Raw genomic sequence first — 26,343 nt, forward strand, 5'->3', positions numbered from 1 at the left:
ATCTAATGGAATACTAGCACACTACTACTACCCCCCCCCCCCCCTCCCACAATTATGGTACCCGTTGTTACCCAACACAAGTCACCTGTACAGGGCGTCGAAACCGGTGCGGCCAAAGCCGCAGCAATAATTTTAAAATGTGATTTAGGAAGCAATGACTTATGGGCTATTCGGGTCCAATTCTCCAAAAGGTTTCCCGGGGGAGGGACGTCAGACCCCCCCCCCCCCCCTTTTCATCGCTGCACCAATGTAGAATACCTTCCGACGCTCCTGCTGTAACATTGATCACATTGATCATAATAAGCACGAGATACAGCAAGGTGAGCATATTCTGGTTGGAAATAGCGCTTGCCTGCAGAAACCTGCGCGACAAGGCATTGCAGAAAAGAAGACCTAAAGACCAAGTGTTGCCTATCAAAGGTTGGAGTGACACAAATGAGAAAACATGATGCTCGCAGCGTAAAGACATAAGACATAATTATACATAAAGACAATAGTCTCAACTTGGAATGAGCGGGTTACACGAAGCAGATTTGTAGCAGCATAATCAGGAATTGTGGACATATAGGCTGTAAAAAAACAGCAACAGGACAATTGAAGGGCTAGTTGCATACGTACTCAAATTTGATATCCACATTAAAACGGAAAGGAAGAAAAAATGTCCGGTTAGGAATTGCCATTCATTAATAGCCTGCTCATTTCGGGCTGAGGGTGGTGCTGCTGGTGTGGCTTGCGAATGATACAAGAAGCTTATTCGAACAGTAGGGGGCCAGTCGTCTACCAGCAACATTAATACACTGAACATCCAGCACTAGTTTGCAGCGGTCGTAGTTTGGCAAGCAGTTGCCACGCAATCACAGCTAGCTTTCTATTCCAACATACACTATTGCTCACCCCGTTATTGCTGGTGCTGATAACGTTGATGATACGTTGTTGGACTCCAACATCACGCATCCGTTTCGCCGGCTGTTCGCAACCGCACAAATTCCTCGAAAACAATGTCATCATCCATGAACTCATTCACATTCGCTGTTCGGCCAGCCGCTGCCGGTGCCATTGCTGGGCCGCCTTGGGCCGCAGGCATAAAGAACGGATTGGTGCTGGCAAACTGCGGTGCTGGCGCGGGGCTAGGGTCGTCACTGGACAAGCACAGAGCCAACACATCACACAGCAAGTGTTGATAATCTACCTTTTATCAAGAGAAGTTTAGAGTCATGCTGGGCTCTCGCCAAAGCCACATACTGTAAGTCAACAAATATTTGGTGCATATTTATTTTCAGCTATTTTCGGCCTGATCATGTTGGACCGAAAAAATTTGTTGCGGCTGAAATTTTGTTTCCAAGGTTCAGTGTGACAGTGTATACATGAGGCAGCAGTACAGACCGAAGATTTGATGCGGCCGAAATGGGGTTTTAGCCCTGGGAGGCCGAAATTTGAATGGGCCGAACATTTGTAGACTCACAGTAGCGGGGCGGTGCGCCCTCCATCACGTTTTGACCGCCCCCTTTCAAAATGAATGTGAGCTCTTCAGAGTGTTAGCGCCACTACTTTATACGCATGATGATGAGTACATAAGGCGAGACCAAAAAAAAATAGAGATTCCCGGGCCCTCCCGCACCAAAATCGAGCCAAAGCCAATAATTTTTAACAGTTCATACATGTACAGTACTGATCGTGTGAGTAGATCTGTGACGTGGAGTCACACAGACCCGAGCTTGTAAGACTCCCAGATGTACAGACCAGGGCCATCGTTGGCCGAAATATGAGCCCCGGCCAGCGAAAACCAGCACTTGTGTACTTGATATCAATCATCAAAATGTGACGTCAAAGTTTGGGACGCGCAGTGAGCTGGCTTTTGAAGATTCTTTTTCGATCGAGTGGGTGTCTTCCTTGTCAAAGGAGTTTCAAGTGTCTTCAAGTGAGTCTAGTCAATTGATTTCAGCGCTAGGTGAGAGCTCGTCAAACGGAGGTTGAGTTTAGACACAGCGATGGCGACAGGTGTCGCGACAAGGACTTAGGTCCAGAGTTGTCAGCGTGAGACTCCCTGTACGAAGCGGCGCTGAAAGTTAGTTCGCGATCGGAATTATTTCTTTGGTGACGATCTCGCTGAGTTTGTCCAGCAGTGGCGAGTCTCATATTCATAGCAACGAAGAGCCCTCATAAAATCGACACTGGATACTAGTGGCGACGATAGTCAGTGCTGGAGTAATAGCGACTGCGAGGAGAGGCTGAATGTCGACCCGCTGAGCGATCCGTATTTCTACATCGACAACAATGATGTTGCAGACACTGATGGAGGGCTTCTCACGTCGCAAAACAGAGCGTAGTATTATCAGTACTCTACCTTTCCAGACGACGCCAAGCTGGCTGCTGCCTGTGCTGAGAAAGGAGATTCCTAAAAAGTCAATCCGGCTGAACGCTTTGGGGTAACATCTTCAGGTGCTACAAAACGCGAGTATTCACTCATATCATTGAAATACAATTTTGCTGAAATCATGATCAGAGTGAAAGTGTGCAAGGGAGTGGATGTCAGTGGTATTGGTCAGTACATCTATCAGTATGGCAAGCTTGGGACAACGCTCAAACTGCCAGCACAGAGGACCCTGAACACAATTTGGAAGGCCAGCCACCAATCATCGTTTTGCACTCTGGTGTTGTAAAGAAGGTGGTCTATACGGAATATCGTCACACTTCTAAACTACTCATGCCTGCAGCACCAAGAGGGCAAGCCTGACTTGCATTCTATTTACTTACATGTACCTGTTCCACATCACAATCAGAAACTGTAGGATCAACTTGCATGGAGTCACTGGGCATGGATGCTGTGCCAACTGTCCCGAATCTTGACCTGTGTGACTTCAAACTCTATTTTCCATGCTTTCGCTTATCAGATTGTCACCAAACTTGATAACTTGAATGATTAATAGTGAAGAATCAATTTCGAGCGAAAAAATAATTTTTGAAAAAATTACACATGTTCAGGTTTCTGCTGGCTGGGGCTCATATAGAAAAATTGAACAGGTAAACAGCGTATCTGTTGTCTGTAAAAAAATTGAATAAAAATTACCAAAAAATGCTGTAAAAAAAGTTCAACATGGCATGCACACATATAGCCCATGTACACACCGGGAAAAAAAAAAATTCGCCCGCCCGCACCAATTTCACATGGGTCCTGCCCGGGAATCTCGATTATATTTTGGTCTTGCCTAAGTATCATGCAGCAGCACAGCATTGTATGAGTCATTGCTTTCTATGATCATCAATTGCCCCAGAAAACCATACTCATTGCGGGTTCCAGTTGCCGGTGAATAAATACATGGAATGGAATTTGGTCGGTTGTTTGCTGGTGTAAAAGTAGCTGCCAATGATAGCGGTAAAAATCCCCCCAAAAATGGGTCCGATGAGATATTTTCCATGGTGCTCATTTTCCGTGTTAGTTGTACAATTGTCCTTGCTTTGCTTTTTCTCATTTTTACCCAAATGAATACTTGTATTGTTGTGACCGCAAGTAGCTCTGTCCCTAGCAGGGCCGGAGGCAGCTTCCGCGGAGCGGTGCGGCCGAAGGGCCATCTTTAAGGGGTCGTCCCCCAGAATGTTTTTGGAATTTAGACGGCAAATCCTGCATTCTGGGCAACTCCCTGTACAAAATCATACATCGAAACTTTTTCTCCCCGGTTTCGGACATTCCACGTGGACCGACTTTTTGGGAAGTTGGTACGGCCATGGCCATACCGGCCGTACCAGAGGCGCCGGCCCTGCCTAGTAGCGCTGTCCCTAGCAGCGCTGTCCTTAGGGCCGGGTTCCACTGCGGCTCCGCTGTTGGTCTTTCGCGGCTTGAAACGTCATCATTACCATAGTGACCGCGGCTCGAGCTGGAGCAGCGAGGTCGCGGCTCACTGCGAGCTTTCGCTACGATTCTTGACCAAAAACCTTGAGCCGCGGTCGCGGCTCGACCTGTTTCCCATACTTTGAATAGTTTTGTACGCCAGAATTTTAAAATTCAAAATTTAATTCGTTGCGCAAGCCAGAACACGAGGATTCTTTTGATTTCGCGCCGCGCGCGCGCGTGCGCGCAGGCATGTGAAACACAATCAAAAAGTGTGGACCACGACCGCGGTGCCGCGAATGGCGAGTGTCAGTGGAACCGCGCTGCTTCGCTGCATGCAGCCAAGTGCCGCAGAGCCGCAGTGGAACTCGGCCCTTAGGGCCGGGTTCCACTGCGGCTCCGCTGCTCCGCTGCTCTTCTTTCGCGGCTTGAAACGTCATCATTACCATAGTGACCGCGGCTCGAGCTGGAGCAGCGAGTCCGCGGCTCACCGCGAGCTTTTGCTACGATTCTTGACCAAAAACTGCGAGCCGCGGTCGCGGCTCGACCTGTTTCCCGTACTTTGCATTCTTTTGTACGCCAGAATTTTAAAATTCAAATTTTAATTCGTTGCGCAGGCCAGGACACGAGGATTTGTTTGATTTCGCGCGCGCGCGCGCAGGCAGGTGAAACGTCATCAAAAAGTGTGGACCACGACCGCGGTACCGCGAATGGCGAGTGACAGTGGAACCGCGCTGCTCCGCTGCATGCAGCCAAGTGCCGCGGAGCAGCGGAGCCGCAGTGGAACCCGGCCCTTAGCAGCGCTGTCTGTCCTTAGCATCTTCAGTGAATCCTCGGTAGTATAGAACAGGTTTCACCAATCAAACGCCTTTAAAAAAAGGAAAAAAAGGAATGTGCTCCCCGGCCGGGAATCGAACCCGGGTCTTCCGCGTGACAGGCGGAGATACTTACCACTATACTACCGAGGATTCACTGAAGATGTGAATTAAAACAAACGAATTGCATATGCGCCACAGTGACCTATTCCCTACAAATAAGTCTGGCCAAGTGGAGATGCTTCAGCAAATACAGTCATGAGATTGGCACTGTCTGCATTTTTCAAGTCGTTGGGATTTTGTTACCATGGACTTCAGTATAATGTACCAGTCCAAGGCTAAGGGAAATCTGTACCGTTAGTGACATGTACTTGTTGAAGTACTTGGAAGTATATCCAAACCCAGGCTGGGATAGTCACAATCCCAATGCAGGGTTCTCGAAAGTAGTACCTTATATCCCAGACCCATAGTATCTTTCTTATATCCAGGGTGGCATTATACTGAAGTTTCACAGTACACGTGATAATAGAGAGGTTTTGACCCGCGTGATTTGTGCTCTTACGTGAACGTCATTTTTTGCGTTGACGTGAGCTCAGAAAGAGCTTTCGCCTCACGTTGCTTGTGAAGCACGTCGTTTCGCTGACGACAGGAGCGAAAACTGGGAGCGAAAACTTCAAAAAGTGAAAAAGTATTTTCTGGTGAGGCCAAAGTCACACAAATATCATTTATAGCTAGTTAAGGCAAAATCGACAAAATCGAGTCAATAATCCCAACCTGATAGCAAGGCTAAATTTGCAAAACTCGCGTTCACGTCAAACGTGAGTTGACCTCAGCTCACGTCATTAACAAGAGTTTCGACGCCAAAATTTGCCACACCGACGTGAAATTTCACGGTGTAGTGCAGAACAACGTGAAACGAAACCTCTCTAATGACTGGTCAGATAGAATAGAAAAGTGCCCGGTGGTGACGGGTTCAACGGTAACACTTACCCAAGGCTGATGAGATTTCCAACAGCTGCAGGAACAACCCATGCATATGCATAAAGACGGTATGTAGACACGCACGCACGCACATACACACGCACGCACGCACACACACACACACACGCACTGGTATTACCCGACCAGAAGCTACAAACTTAAAAACAACCCTCATGAAATACTAGCAGCACAATACAACTCGAGCCAAACACACATACAGTACACGCATATTTTATAATAAACTCCCTCAGTGAAATGTTGAAAGCAGAGAGTCCACTTCAGTAGTAGCCGGTACTATCTTCAACATCATGGTTTCAGACAAAGAGAGTGCATAAGTCAACCTGTACACATCTCCATGCAATGTCAGAAGCGAGGCACTTACGGGGGTCGGGACGCTGGGCAGCTGATGCTGTGTTTCCAGCAGCTGCAGCAGCACCGCCACCTAAACACAACAAAATTCAATTGCAATTGAAAGTAAGATTAATTTTTAACAACCCTGGCTTAGTCAGAACTGCTTGCTTCATCAGCGTGCTGAAAACAGTATTAATATGATGGGGCAGAAGGTGAACGTCTTTCACTAGTCCGTGTATTTTTAATTCGTATGGTGTCATGGCAAAGCCACTGCCACTAGCTTTTGGTGTCAGCGCTTTGATGGTGATTCCGATGCATGCACGAGCCAAGGTGCTCTTCTGTGGTATCAGTTCTGCTGCTTGCATGTGAGTAGAGGCGATGCATTGTATTGTTTCTGGGCATACAAGCCAACTCAAATCACTGGCTGGTCTTTCATGCTATTCATGACCTTTGTACATAGAGGGTGATGTGGCGTATAGACTGCGCATGTCGCCACATGTAAACTAGATTGGCGAGCTGGCGCATCCTGCGATGGACTCTGCTTGGTCTGTATACTGTACTTCGCTGGCGCTGGCTGTGCTGAGTTGCTCTGCTAGTGTCTTTCCGTTGCCAAGCTACAAGTAAGATTTTGAAGACAAGTTCACTATCCTCGATGCTTGTGTAGTGTAGTGTTGAGAAGAAACATCACTTAGTGTTCACCAGCCTATTTACGGAATATATTTCCAAACAAAGCGTCCCAGATTGCTTTCTAATGACATTTTTATGCTAACAAGTATTTCTTCCCATGGATTCACAATCATTTACAACTAATCCAACTGCTCTGACTCTACTGCAAAAATTTTACATTTTCACAAACATTTTCTACACTTGGTTCACAATGCAATGTCATCAAGAAGCAACAGGACACTTACTAGCCGGAGCTGCGGTTGCGGTTGCAGCAGCAACGGCAGCAGCAGCAGCAGCAGGGTTTGCACCTCGTGTCGGCTCCGCCGTGTAGTGATTATCTGCCGACGATTCCTCAGTGGTTGGTGCTGGTGCTGGGGCGGCGGCGGCGGCTGGTTCGTGAACAACGCGCTGAATGAGAACGTCGTCCGACGGACGACAATGCGTCAGGCCGAACGCGAGCTTTAGCGAAATATCACTGCAGGAGGAGAAGAGAACTAGACGTTGGAATGGAATTTTTTAACTTGCCATTCTAGTGCCCTCTCTTGAGTAGTGCCCCATCTGTGACGGGCTTTGAAAAAATAGTGCACCAGGGGCACTAATCACGCGAGTACGGCACTTGTAGGATGTGAAATCATTGGAGCATAGTATTATGCGGTAGACATACCTGCCAAATGCAACATGAAGCGTGACCTTCATCATATACTTGACAACGATTCCCAAGTCTTCCCGCTGCAAGTCGGTGATGTTGTCCTTAATACTGAGAACAGGAAGGAAACAACAAGCATACCATCATTTAGACTCAGCTAACGAAAGCTTGGAGCATGATACATTGGAGGAGAAATACCAACAGCCAGCATTACTTTCTCTCTCCGGGAAAACACAATGAAATTACAACAGGCAGTTAGTTAGGCAGTTAGTTTTCAGGCAGTTCACTTCCCTGACTTATACTATAATTAATACTAACAATGAATCTTACATTGTTGACGAGGCTAAATTGGTGTCTTCGTGCTTGAGCTGACCATCCACAGCCAAATTTCCTTTGTGCTGCAAGCAAAACAGTTCAGGGACACACCAAAAACGGATGAGAGATAGCGTGCACACCTAAAGAGCTCGTCCGGGTATGTACAGTAAAACCTGTAGCTAAAGGCCACCGTGACTAGTGACCAGCCTGGTACTAGACCACTTCGCCAGGCACGGACGGTCTCACATTATGGTTGCGCGGTGCAAACCTCTAACTAAGGATCACCTGCCACTAAAGACCGCTTTCTCTCGCCCCAGGGGGTGGTCGTTAGTCACACGTTTTACTATAGATGCACTGTTGTACTGTGCAATACGCTCTGCCTGCGTGGCATTGAACACTCTCAGCACACTGGGTGCATCCTCCAGTGGTAGATGCATATCAGTTATTACCAAGTAAGTTTCACGAACTACCGGTAAAGGTGGTCAGCCGATCGTTGGACACAGGTATTTCATTATGTGCATTGTTTGGTGAAGTACACAGCAGTATGCCTTCCTCACTACCTTTTCCACACCAAGTAACCCTCAAGGCAACGAAAGACCTAGTACCAACGTCTGAAGACGGCACTAAAATTAATGTGCATAGACTTATTGTGAGCTCCACGATGGCACTGTAACGTAATGGTCGTTTTCAAAACCTAATGGGTGTACTTTAGAGCACTGAGTTGGAGAAGAAGCTGAAGGGGACAGAGGTTCCATAGGTTGCTTACGTTTTGACAATGTTCTGCGATTCTGGAGTATCTGCACAAGACAGTGTAACCTATACTGGCCTGCTCGGGCCTGTTTCAAACTCGAGGCCGTACCTCACTGCCAAGCAATAATTATTATAACAACATTTTACACTGGTTAAGAGTGCAAAGTGCTCCCCCCCCCCTCCCCAGAGAGTCGTACCGAAAGCAGGGTTGAGGGTTCAGATAGTGTGTTCGGATTTGTAAAGTAATGTGAAGTTCTGGCATCACAGGCCCATACATAGACTGGAGTTGCACATTCATGGGGATCAAAATCGACTGTCACCACCAAGACGTCACACGCGTACTGGACACCCATTAGCTTCAATCCACTCTGTTACATGGGCTTGGCAGTGTAAAGTGCAGCATGCAAGACATAATTATTGTGTTCGACGATGACTGCAAGGATATGTCCTCAGTTCCTAATCCAACCAGGGCAAACAACTACCATCGACTTACTGAACAGTCCTGGAGGCTGGGCACGATGGAGAAGCTCTGCGATAGGTGACTACTCGGGTTGATTGGGAAGCCGCTCCTAAAAACAAATGCAAACACCACAAGCAACAATAATGGGAAATGCATACTATGAAGACATGACCCAGTAGCAAAAATGGATATACAGTGCTGGCAACTGAAATCCGACCCCCCCCCCCCCCCCCTAGCGTCTCGTACGAATCGCTAACGCGGCTAGCGCACCGCTAGGGGGGTCGGATTTCAGTTGCCAGCACTGTACTTCAGTATAATTGTGGAGACTAAGTAATTACACAGCGGAGCACGCTAAAAGGACTATTAAAATGTAATCCACAGATGATGTACCTCCAACAGCCTCCTCCTGCCCCCTCTCCCCAACCCAAACCCTGGCCGCTCTCCAACAGCTGACTTAAGACGTTAGGCTTAAAAACATGTCCAACTCAAACACTCCTGTACACATATGTACAAGTGCAAACACTATCCTGGCTATCCTTACTCTGATGTGAAAGTGGTCACAATACACTTCGCCTTCTCCTTGAAGACCACAACTTCAGACAGCTGCTTGACTGCAACGAACACCGAAGGGAGGGATGGAGAGAGAGAGAGAGAGAGAGAGAGAGAGAGAGAGAGAGAGAGAGAGAGAGAGAGAGAGAGAGAAAGAGAGAGAGAGAGAAAGAGAGAGAGAGAGAGAGATAGAGAGAAAGAGAGAAAGAGAGAGAAAGAGAGAGAGACTGATAGCTTCACTTCCAATATGCCAGTGGCGTTCTCAGCATCAGACATTCTTTCATCAAACACAACACCTCTTTTTTAAACAGCATTACACGTACATGTATCAACGATCACTGTCATTAGTAGGCCCACTACCAACTACAGAAGCAACACAGCCACTGCCCTTACTCGATATTGCTACTGATTTGATAGTCTTGTTCGATCGATTGTCTACGTTGAGATGAACCACGATTGGATCGCCATGGTAGTACATCTACACACAGAGAATGACAGCAACCAAGAGTTAATCTTAAATAATTAATAATAGACCGGTATAAGAGAGAAAACAACATAGGCCAGGGTTGAATCCGAGCTGAAACTGAAGGGGGGGGGGGGGGGGTGGCTGAGCTACTTTTTGAATGGCTTTACAGATGTGCATCACTCCACACATGGAGTAAAAATATGATGCTGCAGGCCAATAGGCACTATGCACCCAATTTCTTATCACAGTGGACCAGTGCAGTGGTATATTCTTCAGCGACTACATCCACCCAATGCATCATGTACATAGAACACAATAGTAACTGGTAAGCCGAGCTCCTATCCGAAATGCATGATGGTACACTCAGCCATCAAAGGGGTGGCCAAAATTTGAATGGGCATGCTGTGCTGCTCCGGCTCCAACCCAGAACGCTATCTGAATTTCGAGGCATAACACAAACCCAAAATGAATGATTCGAAGGAGTTAGCACAATGCCCTGTATTCATAATGGAGCACCACGCCATACTTACAAACAATGACCTGTATTGATAATGGAGCACCACGCCATACTTACAAAGCGCAATGCCCTGTATTCATAACGGAACACCACACCATACTTACAAAGCACAATGCCCTGTATTCATAACGGAACACCACACCATACTTACAAAGCGATCTAACCGAGCTTCAACATTAACAGGGTAAGAGCTACCCCAGAAAGATTTCTTTGTATCCGTCTGCGGCTACGCAAACAGACAAAGGCAGCACAGCACAAACAAGAACAGGACTCGTGTGTTATGCCTGGGGGTGTACTGGTGCCTGCATTGTACAGCCCCGTCGCAGTGTTCCATGCCCACCTGATGTCTATCGGCTTTTAAACAGTACTGCTTTACTGTGGGAATAGTGCAAGTCAACAGACAACTATCAAATCAACATTCGAAGCTGGAGGCCGTGCAAGGTGCTGTGGATGGGCTGCCAGATATACTCTGGAGATGATGTGCGTGCCACCAAGAGCACAATGAAACCCAGAGTGTGCAGCTTCTGCCTTTTCTGCATGGCTGTCTTGTCACGGCGAAAATTCCGGGATTACACCATAGTTGGGGCAGATAAGCTGCGCGAAGTGGCGTAGTGCGTACAACTGAGTTTCAGTTGTGCAGCAGGAAACCGGCTTGAATACTGATTGTACGCACGACCTCACTAAAATGATGTAATCTTGGAATTTCGCCATGACTGCAACCCATCCGAGCTGCACACTCTGCTTTCCTGTACTCTTGGTGCCATAAATTGTATCGTTTTGGCCTTTATTAATATGCAACTACCTATCTTCAGCCCTTCATATCTCGTGGTGTCTTTGCGGATTTTAATAAAGTGTTGTGTGACCATCTGATATCCACCCCTGTCGATGACCGATGAAAGACATGAGAAAACCCAATTTGAAAAAATCGAATGAAGTGCCTACTACAGTCCCCCGTGATAGAGAGTGAAAAAAACACATTACAATCAATCAGACAGGGAGCAGCAGCGACGGAGCACTGACTCAGCACGATTGTAGGAAGAGTCGCTATGCAATACCATACACACCCTGCTGCTGCTGATGTCAAACACACCACTGACCTGCTCTTTCTGAAGGGACGCGTCCAGTGCCGTCAACTTCTTGATGGCCAGCGGAACTGAGTTCCTACATCGACACAACAATCGGCACATAAGAATTGACAATGGATTCAGGACTTGTCCAAATATTTCGGCTAAGACTAGACATTTCATTTGTTTCAGGGATGTGAAACTGATATACCAGAAACATCTTTGGTCTTACCACTACGACCTAGCAAATCCAGTTGATCTTAGCCAGTCAGAACTACACAATGTTTCGACATTTCTAGAACTGAGCATTATCAGGATATTCCTAAGACCAATACAGTCCAGTTGCAGCAAGTGGTTATCTTCGTATTACATGGAATACTTCCTAATGTAAGACTGAGCTGAAAGCACCTCAAGCCACAGTATCCAGTTACAGCATGCAGACACTACATGGATGCTTTGTGCCACAACTGCACTCCTCTGCCATTGCTCTACAACCGGATGCCACCGTTTTGAAATACCGCATATCGCTGTACCTGCGAGCCTAAATAGCAAACAGCACAGAGCACTGGTGCACCCTACCGTTTCTCAATCTTCTCCGTTGGTGCTGTGGCCGCAAACGTCTGCAAGAGGTATTCTACACCACCCGGCTGGGAACACACAGCAGAATAAAGAAAGTGGAGAATGGACACATTCAGCAATGGGTGCTGGAATACTCACAATATCCTGATATCCTATTGAACCACGAATCAACATGCTGCCAGCCGCTGTTTACACCACATTCATACAGCAGAAAAACGTTCTTTATAGGCCATATTTCAGGCCCAATCTCCTTGACAACGCCATAGTACGGGACCAGGCATCTAAAAAGTGGCTGAAAAAAACTTTCGTTTCCACGTCGTCCGCACAATTTGACTTCAGAAAATGAAAGCAGTGGCCTTCCTGACACAGAATCAACGAAAAAATGCTTCAAAACTGCGAATGGAAGGCCTCCATCGACTAACTTTCTGCATCTGTTCAGCCATTGCCGCTTGCCTCTTGCTCTGAGTTTCTTCTCCGCGCGAGCAGTCACGCAACGGTATGTTTTCCTCACGGGACTGTCCCGTCCATTGTACGGCGAACTGAGCATTGTCTGTGCTGCACGAAACACGCGTGCAGATGCAGGCTCACACCTCACGTGCTGAGCAGCCCACGTGGAGTGTCAAGTTTCAAAAGTGAACTCGGATGTGTCGATTCATGTACATAGTATTGTACTAGTTGCGCTTCTCCTCCGTTTTTGAATCGTGTTGTACTCTCGCGCGTAAGTTAGTTTGTTTTTGGGTGTTGAGGTTCTGGAAAGTCCATTTCACAGGCAGACTATCCCCAGCGGATAACTCGGCAAAGTCTATCTGTACCGGTTGTAGTAGCGATGTCAGGGTAAATTTCTGTTTTGAGAATCGGGCAAATATTGTAATACCATCCGATTCCTGAAGACAAGTAGAGTATACTGGCAAAGTTTGAAGCAAATCGGAGCAAATATAGTGGACTTATTCCAGTTTAGAGTGCGCGGGGTAAGCGCCGCCATTGTCGAAAAGCACCATGCCTCACTGTACATAAGCCAGATCTCACCTCGGCACAAAATCGGTCTTGACAACAGGGATCGCGGCTCATGAATAATCTTGCGCACTGTACAAAATGTATATACCGTAGCTGTACTGTTTTTTTTTGTTGTTGCTGCAAACTGTTGGAAAAATTCAAGAAGACTGTTGAAGAGTAGCCGAAGTATGAGTTGTGATTTGGCCATTCTCCGAGACAAAAACAGTTCGACAAGTAGATTATGATCCTGGTGGTGGTCCGCTTTGAACTTCATCAGTTCTAACACCAATGCATTTGAAACGTTCCCGATCATGCTAGGCAGGGGCTTATCCTGCAATAGCTGCTCCTCCTTGAGTCCAAGACTCGACAAAACATCTTCACCGCCGGTCCCTTTGCTGGACGAACACTCATGATGGCGTTGTATCCAGCAATGGAGTACCTGTCGCGAAAAATACTACAAGTCTGGTGTGCGGCGTGATACGCCGGTGAAACTTGGCAGCAAACTAAATTGGACGACGGGGAACACGATGGAACTAAAATCAAACCTGTTCAGGCAGCGCAAGAGATGAAAAAGGCGACTGAACATACGCTAACTTGTCGGCGGCCATGCTCCCAGCTCCGTAGGCGCAGCGCGCCCGCACAAACGCGGATACGAAAGTTCATCTATTTTCGTGGCAATAGTCACGACCAAGCTTGTCACTGACGTCTTCAGGTCACATTTGAATATCCCGCGTGCCAAGTACTGCACACACTAGCCGCGACTGGCATTCTGCCGTACTGGCCTTTTGTGCCATCATTTCAGCTGGTTGCTAGGGAATCCAGCGACAAGCGTGGAGGTCACGTGGCACGGCACTCTGACATCGCTAGTTGTAGAGCCAAGGCGAAAGGAGTGCATATTCGGTCAGAAATTTCAGCTTGGAAAGAAGCACAAGTATCAGAAAACTTTGCAGTGCCAGTCACACAACGTTGCCCAGAGAGTGCTAGACGCAGCTAATTTCTGGAAAGACGAGGCTATTGTAATAGCTACTAGTATTGGTTCTCTGTCTTGCCTCATAGCACGTAAAGTTCACCACCATCGGCACTGCTTCCGAGAGTACACAAGACTATTGGAGGTCAAGGATATTGGTGACGACCCTCAGCGAATTGGTGGACAGGCACCTTCGGAGAAACAAGTAGTTGCCCAGTTTCTTGAGGTTGTGCGTCAAGAACTATTTGACAAATCTGCACTGCTGACCTCTGCTGATCTCCAGTCCAGCTTCCAGACCTGCTGTAACAAGGAGAGTGGCAACTTCTGCACTCAGGTCAGAAATCGAAAACTGAAGAGCACCGTTCTGCCAGAGTTTGATGGCGTCGTTAAGTTTGTCAGGCCAGCTCGCTGCAACGCCCCTGAATTGTTGTATGCTGTTAGCTCGACTGACAACTTAATCAGACAGTTTGCACTGCTGAAGGAGGAAGTTGCAGAGGATGAGCCCCTAGTGCCCGCCGATTATTATTGCAGTGAGTCTGAGGATGAGTCTGCCGACGTGGAGAGTAGCCATGTCTGGACCAATGAGTGTGTGAGGAATGGAGAGTCTTATATCATGCAGCAAACACCCTCCGCCAATCCATCGAGCACCGTGTCAAGTCCACGAAGCAAGACCCGAGTGGTGCACGGCTGTCTCCTGAGGATAGCGCGCAATTGATTCCTGGCCAGCTCTTCAATTTTCTTGCATGGACCCTGGACAAGGATACCGAGTTCTCGACGTGCCTCTTGCCGTCTCTTGAGAATGTTCCGCAACGCTGTATCCATGCCATCTGCCAGGATCTTATGTTTTGCGGCACTGGTAACCACACTCTGAAACACATTGTGCACGGCATGGCAATCCATCACCTGTGCGGCAGTAAGCAGATAGTTACTATGTTGAATCGTTTTGGCTATTGCTGTAGCTACAGCCAGGTTCTGGAGCTTGAGACTTGCCTGACAGAGTCTTTTACACGCCATCAGCATGATCAGTTTTTCTTGCCTGCCGCCATCGGCACTCGCAAGCCGTACCATTTCGTGTGGGATAACAATGACCTTTGCGAGAAGACACTGAGCGGACTTGCGACGACGCACCGTACAAATGGTATCGTTGTCCAGCCTTCTCTGCAGGATGAATCGGTAGTCCGTGAAGCGACTTCCACCTCTCTGCCTACACTGTCAACGTCGAAGCGAAATCGCTAAGTGACAATGGTCCCGGAGATTCAGCCTGTGTTTGCCATGCCTGCAAGACAAAATCAGCCTGCCTGAATCATCATACGCCAATGCTGCTGACATCCGTTCTGGTGCTGCATTGATGGACTTTGTCTGGAAGCTCTCCCGCTTCTGCCCAGATGGACAAATCAGCAAGCATCGTGCCGTCATTGAGATTGGAGCTGCAGAGCATACCCGCGTGGACAGTATTCAATTCTCTCGCGACGAAGGACAATGTGCCTTCTAAGTCGGAAATTGGTTACTGTCCGGTGATCAATGCATCTCCAACAGAGAACCCCACTGTCTATACCCTACTATGCCGTTCCATTACTATGGCAAGACAGGCTGATCTTCCATTCACGATGGTAGCTCTGGATCAAGCAATTTATGCCAAGGCTGTCGACATTGTGTTGCAGAGACGCCAAGAATTCTGCTCTGTGGGTCTCCGAATGGGCACTCAATCAGAGTAGGGGGGCTACCCTCCTTTGGCTAGAACCCTGCACTATACGCTTACGGATAAAATAATAATGCACTTGTGCTTTCCTTCGGAATCAGAAGGGTTCTTTTCCAGAACGGCTTTGGCAAGAGGGTGAATATTTCGGACCGAGTGCGATACATTGGAAGACTCGGCAGAACTCACCTTTGTTTTGTCATCTGTCTCGGTCTTGTTGAGAGAAACAGATGCGGCCAAGCGTGATGGAATCTGATACACACAGCAGCAGCAAATGAATTCATAAGTGGAGAGTATGAGCTGAGCCTACCGAACCGCTCTCGAAACGAGACAGGCTCAGAGTGCATGAATAGATCAGGCCAGGCAGGAAACAGCAGCCTGTACAAATCGCTACACTTGCAACTTACTCGGGTTCAGGCGTGCCATATACTAGACTTTGCACTGGATGTATAAACAATTTAAACATACCATACGTCTGCACGAAATAACACCGGATAGAGTACGGCCGACGTTAGGCAACAGACGATACCTACTTGAAATTGAAAAGGGTATGCATTCTCTCCTAGCTTCCGAATTAGTCGTTCTTGAAGTTTTGTGCGCGGTGGCTGATCGTTGTTGGGTGGGTATATCTGAACTGACAGCTGTGCATAGAAAATACGTTCAAACAACACACAGACCGCAAATCAAAAAGGGTTTCCAAGAATAATAATATATGCACCCCACGTGGAGATCTCTTTTATCAGGCTGCTTCTCGACATACTTCTTGTTCACCAATGACACTCAGTGTCTGCCAACTTTTCAAAGTGATACCGATAACATAGAGGTTGATAGGCGTAGCATTAGCCGTCAACGTACTTAACCCTTTAAGAGCCACAGGAAAAATTCAAAATTCTGCATTTTTCGTGTTTCTTGGTTCATAGCTTCAGGTTTACTCACTCAATCCTCACAATCTAGGGCTTCCTGGAAAGGTCTCCGCGAGAGGAAGAGAATGAGGTCGATCATGATAACCAGCACACCGTCTATCCAGCGCTAGATCGCAGCGACAGTACGAAAAATGCCCCAAATGCGTCCAATTGCGTCCCGCTCCAGATATTTCATTTTACTCGATCGTGGAGTTCCAATTTTTTCGCTGTGTACTCTTGACAATATCAACAGTGAAACCCGTGCAAATTCGAGTAAACCAGCGTGACGAAAAGTCTCAAAATTCTCAATACTAAAGTCGCACTACGCGCTTTTGAAATTGCCGCGATCGCGGCTCAACTTACGAGTGATGTATCTCAGGAGCCGTTGCCCGCAGCGCTTCGCGGATTGTTTCTCCCGACAGGTGAGAGTTTTCTCTTCGCCCTGGATATTTCGATCACTGGATTTGAGCGAGATTGGACTGAGTTACGATCTTTTGAAGTTTTGCATTTGAATGCGTCGTTTACGACGCATTCAAGTATGGGGCGGCTCTTAAAGGGTTAATGGTTAATTGTCATGTATACTCTCCTTGTACGTTCATACCGCACATCTAGTCTTCATCTTCCAATAATGTTATTGATGGTGTGTTAGTACAGTGTATATAGACTAATACAGGTGGTATCCTGATAATTCGAATATGGCTTAATTCCATCATACCACTTAATTAGAAGTTTTTCCAGGACCGATTTCTATCAATACGATTCCCACATAAACATTTCTGATAATTCGAACCTCGAACTGGATATGTCCGGTTAATTAGAAGTCCCACAGATTCCACTTACATAGAAAACGTGTGGGATTTGTGCTGATAATTCGAAGTCAGCAAACTGTAATTCGAAGTTCACTGTACATTGTACTGGTCAGTTCAGTTTGCATGAGCAGGCTGTGCTGGTCAGTTCAATATCCGTGAAATCTGTGTCTAAGGTCCATAGCGCAACTCTGCGTGACCATGAGAGCATTTTGACATACATATTGTGCTGTGGGTTCATGTTCGGATAATTAGAATGTCCGGATAATTAGAAGTTTTTTCCTGGCATTTTGAGGTTCGAATTATCAGGATTCCACCTGTAATAGAGTAGCGCGCTGTGCATCACATGCCACGCAATCACCATGTATCTTGCAGTCAGTTATTTTTTTGTCGCGATGTGTTCCATAGCATTGAGGGAAAGTGGCTGTGACGTTTCAGCCCGTGTGCATTAGGCACTTTGAACCCGTCTGTATTGTGCGCCTGCATGAGATCTGCGCGGCTTCCTTCACAGCTCCCCATTTCTGTTGGCACTCCGGCTTTCGGTCGTGTTGTTGCGTTAGACAGAGCTAGAGGAGAATTGTGTCATTGTGCTCATGTTCGTTCTTTTAGTCGGATTATTGACTCAGTTGTCTCAACCCTATTCAATATCAAACTCTTGGAAGAGGTGACTTACATTGAGAAGTTCTTTCTTGAAGCTTGCCACATAATTGGCGTCATACACGTTGTCTCCTTTGCCGAAGCTGCATATATCAACAGAATGGAAAAGAGAACTGTGGCCATTACCAAGCCAAGTAGCTACCGAGGCCCTGATGCCACTCCAAACTCTATAGCATACTTTGCTTCAGTAAGCGAAGTGTGCTAGGCTAGAAGAACTTGCAGCCAAATTTCAGCAGCTGTAGAGAAGCTGCTTCACATAGATATTCACATTAGGGGTGAAACGAGTATCTATTTTGACCAATCGATCACTCATTCATAATATTCGATCGAGTATCCGATTATTTCGAGTATTTTATCAAAATTCAAAAGCGCTAGATTTGTGAGTTCTCGACCAATTCGGAAGAAATTATCTGTGAATATAGAACAAAAGTCGCCAACGTCTTGTACAGAGTGTAAAGTAACGATTTTCATCAGTACTTTCATATCTCAGAACGTTAACTAACGTTACTTGCTGTCGTGATCGCATCGTCGAAGTCATAAATACTGACTCAAAGGCATGCATAATGCATGCATACCAATGGACGAGCGGTACAACCAACGTTTTGGAAAAATAGAATGCCAATACTAAAAAAAAAAAAAAAAAAAAAAAAAAAAAAAAAAAAAAAAAACGATCGAGTGCAGAATTTCGAATACTCGCTCGTTTGAAATTTTCGAACGAATACTCGAATATTCGATCTAATCGTTTCACCCCTAATTCACATCATTTCGACTAATTCCGCATTTAGTTGGTATACACAGTAAAATAGCACGCACGCTCACACCTATACCCCCCCCCCCCCCCCCAACACACACACACACACACACACACACATATACTAAGTTGGTGTACACATGAATGCACGCACAGCCCAGTATGCAGCTACAGAATCAGCAGGAAGAAAGATCGGACCAACTACAGGAATAGCGAAACAAGACAGAGGATAGGACACTAAATTCAGACTGTGAGTGAAGTTTAGATGCAGTTTGTATGCCTATTATGGGGGCCTAAATGCTGCATTGTTTCCCCGGCGAACCACTTACCTAAGGCATGAACTTAGCTGACCGTACACTGGAATAATAAAACAAGAGGAAAGGGAACATCCAGCGTCATTAGAGTTGGACAAGCGGTAGACACTAAACATAGCCGATGGCTCTCCAGCGAATAACACTCCCATTTCTACAGAGTACCTGTGATCGGGCAGTGGTTTTTATAGGCTTTCTTTTAAAATACACAATACACACGGCTGTGAAAAACAAGAGCTTGGGGAGGAGGTGGTGGTATGATTCACGGCCTCACTGCTAACATCTACCCATGAACAGGTGGCTAGATTGTTTTCCGTACCTCTGTGCTACACAACCTACTTTGCAGTACATGTAGAACAATCAAAAAATTAAAAGAAAGTTTTGAATTTCTGACGGGTTGAGATGGTCAAGATTCGTCAAGATGCTGCGTTTATCAAACCAAGCAACATGGTAACCGGAATGGAATATTTCATCGTATTCTCGCCTTGGCTGTGCACATGACAAGCACATTATTGGCGTATCAGAGCAACCCAGACAACCCTGTACCAACCTTTCCTGCCCTCCGACTTCTTGATGTACTCTGGATCCACCAGTACCACGCCATCTGGATGAAAAGCAAAAAGCAAACAAAAGTTAATCCTACAAACGACATCAGAAAGATAGACATCTATCCAAAATGGATGCCCAGCAAGGGCTTGCTCAGCAGCAGAAGTGACTGGCATGTATCCAAAAAGTACCAATCAATGGTTTCCAATGTGACTGACGTCGAGGAAACTGTGCCAAACCGGTTGACCCTGTTCCGATGAAGTGCGTGGGAAACGTTCCGCAAGGCATACCGACAGCTGTATGAGAACGAAGCATGCTACATGAACGGATTAGGCAAAGCCAGACTGAGGCTACACACAAAGGCACACAACTAGAAACTAGGGACTACAAGCGTATAATACAGGAGTGGTAGGAACAATTGATGGACGCCAGGACCCCACACATGTCCAGGGTACCAGTTATGTCAGCGTAGGAATATGGGGTAGACCGCAACTAACTGGGCAAGCACTGCTTATAACGTGTGCATTCCGAGAGTCTGGAACCGGACTCGTGGTAATGCTTGGTTGCACCACAAATGCTGAAAATCAATACATTGCCACCTCTCGTTCTGCCACCGGGATGTGTCGAATGAAAAACCTGTGACACATGTGCTACAGGATATCCCAACTGCAGAACAAACACACTGGGGGACTTTCCCCTAGTTTCCCGTGCACCAAGCCTGAGAAATCCTTGCAGTAATACGTCAACGCGAGGTCCCAAACAGACACGAGTGAAATACAAGTTCGCCACCCGCTACAATACAGTCTGTATCGGCTATAGAGTGACCGGATATAAGAATATATTGGCTACAGTGATATTGGTACGAAATATCAAAAGCCTAACGTATTTTATCCAGTAAAAATATCACTATAACCAATATTATCGGATGTTATGATATATCGGATATTATGATGGCAACAAAGAATCAAAACATGCATAACACACTATATTATTATTGGCTATAGTGATAACTTTAAAATACATGTAGCAATAATATCAAAGGCCCTATTTTTTTACTTTCTTCACGTGCGATCAAGTTGCTTATTTTATAGTGATACATGTACATGTACATAACAGAATTTTTTTGGAAATGCGGGCACTGTCAACTACTAGTATGCAGCATGCTCATTTGTCAAAACGCCATGCTGGAAGACTGGTGGAAGTATTTCCTTGCCTTTCATGTGTCGATCGGAAAAAAAAGAAAAAAAATCGATCGTATCGCATATAGTGATGCATCGGTTATAGTGATAAAATCACGGAAATCAAAAGGGTATGCTATAGCCGATACAGACTGTACTACTATTCGGTTGCAGTTCATTCTGCTCAACACTGTTGTGTAGTGTACGCAAGTGTTGGTGGCCTTTCCACGATCTCAGTGCCAACTAACGACTTACCGACAATGTCCACCTTGTAGCCATCGTCAAAGAAATCACGCCGACCGACGTACGCAGTCAGCTGCAGTTCAACAACAGCAGCGACGGCGACGATGAGGGCGACAGCAACGCAGATTGTGACAACGACACAGCAATACCAGAAGCGGCAGCAGCAACATTGCAAAACATACAGCTTAATGCCAATCACAATTGAGTGCCTCGTCTCGGATGCCTACATGGATGCTCTGAGCTTTTCATATGCACTATGACCATTCTGCATTGATATAGGATTGAAACACGTTTTCCAGTAGAGTATGATAACCTACGCATGCACAAAACGATACGGGATCACACTATCTCATTTTTAAGTTTCAGCAGAAATACAGCAAACGCAGACCAAACTACACACGGCAGGACTTGTAAGGTGCAATGATCAACAGATGCCAGTCACAGCTGTCAGCAAAATTCTTCAATTTCTCTGGCACAGAACACCACATTGTTGTAGCACAAACACTGTACGAGGCAAGCAGCAGCAACACGCCAGATGAATCGACCTTACCTTGCCATTCGGGGAGCTTTTCTTGAATACTCTGTTCATTGTAAAATGTAAACGAAGACACAAACAGGCACACGAAACCAACTTGCAGCCAATCCAGAACTAGAATAATAGCTATTGTCGACAAGACATTATCACGAACCTAGGACTGCCACCATACGTGTTGTACCATGCCAAGACAAAACACAGGCCACCACCGAGTACGTTTACGACAACTAACAGAAACATACCAGACATACGCCTCTCCCCAGCACAGCGATACTCAAGACTCAATGTCACACACAGCGATTCATTGTGCCTTTGCACGTGCAGGGAAAAAAAAGCGCAGACCATCTGCCTGGGTTACCACCGGTGTGAGAATGCACTGTGGACCTACCACCACCTACGCAGCAGCAGCAACATGGGTCATGACCACAGCAGATGGTTCCTACGCAAGCATTGCTCACCCACACTGAAAACGTGGTGTCTACCCACGTGCCGTGTTTCTTCCCCAGTGTCAACAGCCCATTCATAAAACACACACGCACACACGCACACACACACATACACACACACACACACACACACACACATACCAGTCTGCACATGCACGTACAGGCTTGCCACGACACCTGCAGGCTACTGGCACGACAGACAGAAGCAATGCAAGTCCACAATTTCCGGTCCAGTCCTGTTGTGCCCCTTGGCTGCTGCCTGTACGCCTTTGACACCCCACAGGGGTGTCCCAAGGCGCTACAAGTACTAATGACAACAGCATTACACATCAAGCAGGCACAACTACAGTAAAACCTTGTCAAGGTGACCACTCGGATAAGGCGGCCACCTGTCCGAAAAGACCACTGGAACCACGACCAATACAAGGGATGCTATTTCCAGTCAAATAACCCTTGATAAGGAGACCACCTGGTAAGGGGTCGTCCGCAATTATCGAAAGTTTTTTCCAATCCGTAGTAGCTTCGAAAGTGGGTGGGTGGGTCAAGGCCAGTTACGGATTGAAAAACTTCCGAAATGACACGTGCGCGTGCCACGTGTACGTCTACGTGTAGCCCCTGTTTTCCACGCGCGGCTGCGCGCGAACTGTCTACTACAAATATTTTTGTAGTTCTGGCAGTTTCTGCGCCCCCGCGCGCGCTTCCTTGGCTGCTCCTGGGCCGGGAATCATAAAGTTCGGCGCATTCGACGGCGAGTCGACACTTTCTATTTTTGAGTTTCACTGTCTCCTTCGTCCAGAGTACTGTCTTCCATGCACTCCTTTGAAGTCCTTCCGTCTAGCGCTGGCGCTGACGACTGTTATTGACTATGTCCAGACAGGCGACGTTGTTTGGAAAGGCGGTGAAGAAGCAGCCCTTTTTCAAAACCGCTGGTGACTCTGATTATTACAGAACAATGTGTTGGGTTGTGTGTCCATCAATAATATTTTATTACGGACTGGGGGGGTGGGTGGGTGGGTGAGGAAAAATTTGAAGCTACTACGGATTGGAAAAAACTTTCGATAATTGCGGACGACCCCTAACAGAGAGCACGTTTTGAAAGTCTGATGAGCGGTGCTCTTGGACAGGGTTCACTGAACGTGTCAAGACTTTGTTTCAATCGGCGGGACACTGGTGGGCAACGTGCCTACCATAAACCGCGCAATATTCGAGTCACTGTTTTTCACGACCTCACAGAATCAGCGAGGTTACGATGGCAAATATTTGCAGATCGCTGTGGCCACACATATGCACCCACTGTTGATTTTTTGATTTCACAAACGTGAATATTCGCGTTATGCTGCTCTCGTGAAACTAGCGAACATTAATACGTTGCAAAAATTGGGCAGTTTACAGTATGTCTGTCCAGTCAGAATTCCAGCTCCAAGTCTCCTCAACTGCATACTCGTATGCATATCGACTGCATCCCCACAATCACAATGGTGAGCAAATCAAACATGGACGTGTTTGAGCGTTATCAGAACCAACTTGAATCTCAATATCTCGCAACACCGGAGTCCTCGGGAAAGTTTTGAACGCCAATGGGCAGCAGGGCTTCTTTGAACAGCATGGAGGAAAGAGGAAATTCAGAGCTGCTGCAGCTCTAACTGAGTTGTGCGTTTCCGTGATCACTAGGTAGCTGGCACTAGTACTGTAAGACATGTATATATAACGAGGAAGCAAATCTAACGTTTTAACGGATGACATTTCTTCGTTATAATAAGATCCGTTGAGGCCGTACTGCTTCATATATGCTGTGTATGGATATGGCAGAATACTGCAAGATCGTTAACATATCTTCTCGTTAACCTATGAATTTTGGACAATCGTTAAATTTGCGACTCGTTATAATAACATGTCTTACAGTAGATCAACTTCACGGCCCGGACCATAAAGTAGATAGAGCGCGAGGTGTGGCGAAGACACCATCACAGCTTATTTAGCGCGGTCTACACACGCCCCCACGTGGGATGGAATGATAATGAACATCTCACACATTTGCAAACCAAACTCAAATGTATACTGTAAATGTACAAAAATTTCGGCAGCTATTTAATTTCGGCTATATTCGGCACCGACCCAAAATGTCGAAATTAAAACGTTGATGAAATTTTCACATCAGCTTTGGTGATGTACTAGTATTAGTCCAGTGCCAAAAATAAATCGCTACCAAACTGTCGAAAATCGTGAAATGCCGAAATGTTGCAGCGCCGGAATTTTGTATAATTATTACCTGTGGTCTAGTGCAACACGGAGGGTGCAAGTTGCAGAGCTCTTGTTGTGCGGCTGGATCAGAAAGAGGTAGCCAGGGGTTGAGAGTGTGATACAGAGGGCCAGACAGGGAAACTAATCAAAAGGGTGGGGGGGGGGGGGCGACGCAGGGCTGGGGGGGGGGGGGGGGACAGAACCCAAGGTGCAAACAACGGACGATAGCAGAGGTTAGCGGCTTTGCAGGGGTAGAATGACATTGCCTAGAGAGCGAACACCACCGACCACCAACTCACATGCACTTTCCTTCCCATCACACTTCATCAGCAGTCGATGAACTACAATTGTAATGATTCTGTGCGTCTGGAATACACATCTTCACTCTATCACGTGTAGTAGTTCCCTAGCCTGAACAGAAACGAATCTGACAAGTGACATCCAGCTGCGGTCTTTCACATTGTTACGACTAGACTATCACCACAACACAATTTAGCACTACACGTCGACTCCACCCGGCGTCATTGTGGCAGGTTTACTGGAGTTCTACTTTGCACGCTGGACCCATTTCTTTCTCACTGACATCTGACAGCATCGCACATTCAGGCCACGCTCGTCGCTAGAAACGCACCACATCACTAATGCAATCATTCTTATTATGCGTTGTGTGACATGACCGTGCTGCAGTGTTATGTCGCTCGATCTAGACCAGAACTTCTAGCGCTATGCCATAGCCATGATAGGGATTAGGGCCATACCCTCGACCAACCTTCAAACAATGCTGCAACCAAAAATCATAATCCTCTGAGACAGTGAGAGCTGTAAAGACGTGTAAGTCAGTGTAACTGCTCACGACGACAGTCAGCGGACATGATTGTTACGATAGCTGCCACTCGTAGCGTAAATCACGGAATACAGAGAACCGACCAACACTAACACCGCCCCCTGGCTAGCGAATCGCTCACCGAGAGAAGATTACGAGGCACCATATCTGAATCTCAATCACAAACAGTAACAGAAAGTGTTACAGCACTACACAAGCCAAGCCAGCTGAGCCACAAGCCCGAGGCACGAAACGAAAACCTGCCGCAGCAAACAAGGCCACACATAACAGTGTCATTTTTTTGCCTAGCTATCTCCGTCTGGCACCGAGCTGCATGAATCTACCGTTTGGGGCAAACCAAAAACACAGCGAACGACACCACTTGTCTTTCCAAACAAACATGATGAGCAAACGGGTGCACGAGCCGGTAGGAACGGAAAGGCACGATCGTACCAGCAGATACAGATACAGCACAATAGTTCTGGCCTAATTTTTTTACTATGATCGTGTCGTGAGACGAAATGAAAAAAATATTATGGACCGACTGAACTAGAGATAGGAGCCGTTGGCTCACAAACCAGATCGCTTGTGCTTGCTTACCTAGTACTGTACGTCGGGCGTCCACCTTTGGCTTTGCCGAGGACGACTGGAGCTTTCTCGTCGGATTTCGCTGCTGCAGCAGCCATGGCCGAAAGAGTTTGTTTCGCCGCTCCCACCAGCACTGCGCAAAGCACTTGAACTGTCCGCTAGATGCACTGTTGTTACTGATCGTAGTAGGGATCGCGAACGAGACCCTTGCTTCCTCCAGCGGCACGAAAAGTCAAACAATTACATGCAGGACGCCAAGCTTTCTGTCACCACTGCACCGATCCAGCGTCTGCACTGCTACTAGTACTAGAAAGTAATAATTACCGTAGCTGAGCTTGTAGTGGCGTTCACTGCTACAGACTGTCTACAGATACTAGAGATGGGGTGGCGAACATCCGAGACGCAATGGACCATTAGTGGGCCAGATACACTTAGAAAGTATTAGTTAGATCGACAGCGTCAGCGAGCGGAGAGTAGGCACAATCTTTCTTTTCAACCACTTCAAATCGCTAGGTCAGTAGATGGTCGTGTAACGTAGGCTCACAGCCGTAATACTGCCAATCGTCTGGAAAAATATTCGTGTTTGGGACTGGGATCACCTAAACTAAAGGCTAAAAAAGTACTTGCTTGTGCGCATAGACCTGCAGTGCTAGCTAGCGCCTGTACACACACATG

General features: G+C 46.8%; 1 protein-coding gene and 1 non-coding gene across 2 annotated transcripts; both read right to left on the minus strand.

Annotated features, from left to right (window-relative positions):
- Nucleotides 1-255: 255 nt before the first annotated feature.
- LOC135808529 (beta-arrestin-1-like) lies at nt 256-26,195 on the minus strand. Its single transcript, XM_065321727.1, has 20 exons — nt 25,681-26,195; nt 21,586-21,616; nt 21,048-21,108; nt 19,619-19,672; nt 19,087-19,114; nt 18,023-18,089; nt 16,175-16,282; nt 15,831-15,893; nt 11,986-12,053; nt 11,440-11,503; nt 10,494-10,568; nt 9,753-9,837; nt 9,352-9,421; nt 8,844-8,919; nt 7,616-7,683; nt 7,304-7,396; nt 6,885-7,114; nt 6,005-6,064; nt 5,632-5,656; nt 256-1,139 (listed from the first exon to the last, which is right to left on the minus strand). The coding sequence occupies exons 1-20, from the start codon at nt 25,764-25,766 to the stop codon at nt 947-949; spliced, it is 1,605 nt and encodes a 534-aa protein (XP_065177799.1). The 5' UTR covers nt 25,767-26,195; the 3' UTR covers nt 256-946.
- Nucleotides 4,723-4,794, minus strand: Trnad-guc (transfer RNA aspartic acid (anticodon GUC)). Its single transcript has one exon. It is a non-coding gene; the product is annotated as a tRNA-Asp (tRNA).
- Nucleotides 26,196-26,343: the final 148 nt, after the last annotated feature.

Source organism: Sycon ciliatum, chromosome 2 (genome assembly GCF_964019385.1).
Source record: "Sycon ciliatum chromosome 2, ocSycCili1.1, whole genome shotgun sequence".
Lineage (NCBI taxonomy): Eukaryota > Metazoa > Porifera > Calcarea > Leucosolenida > Sycettidae > Sycon > Sycon ciliatum.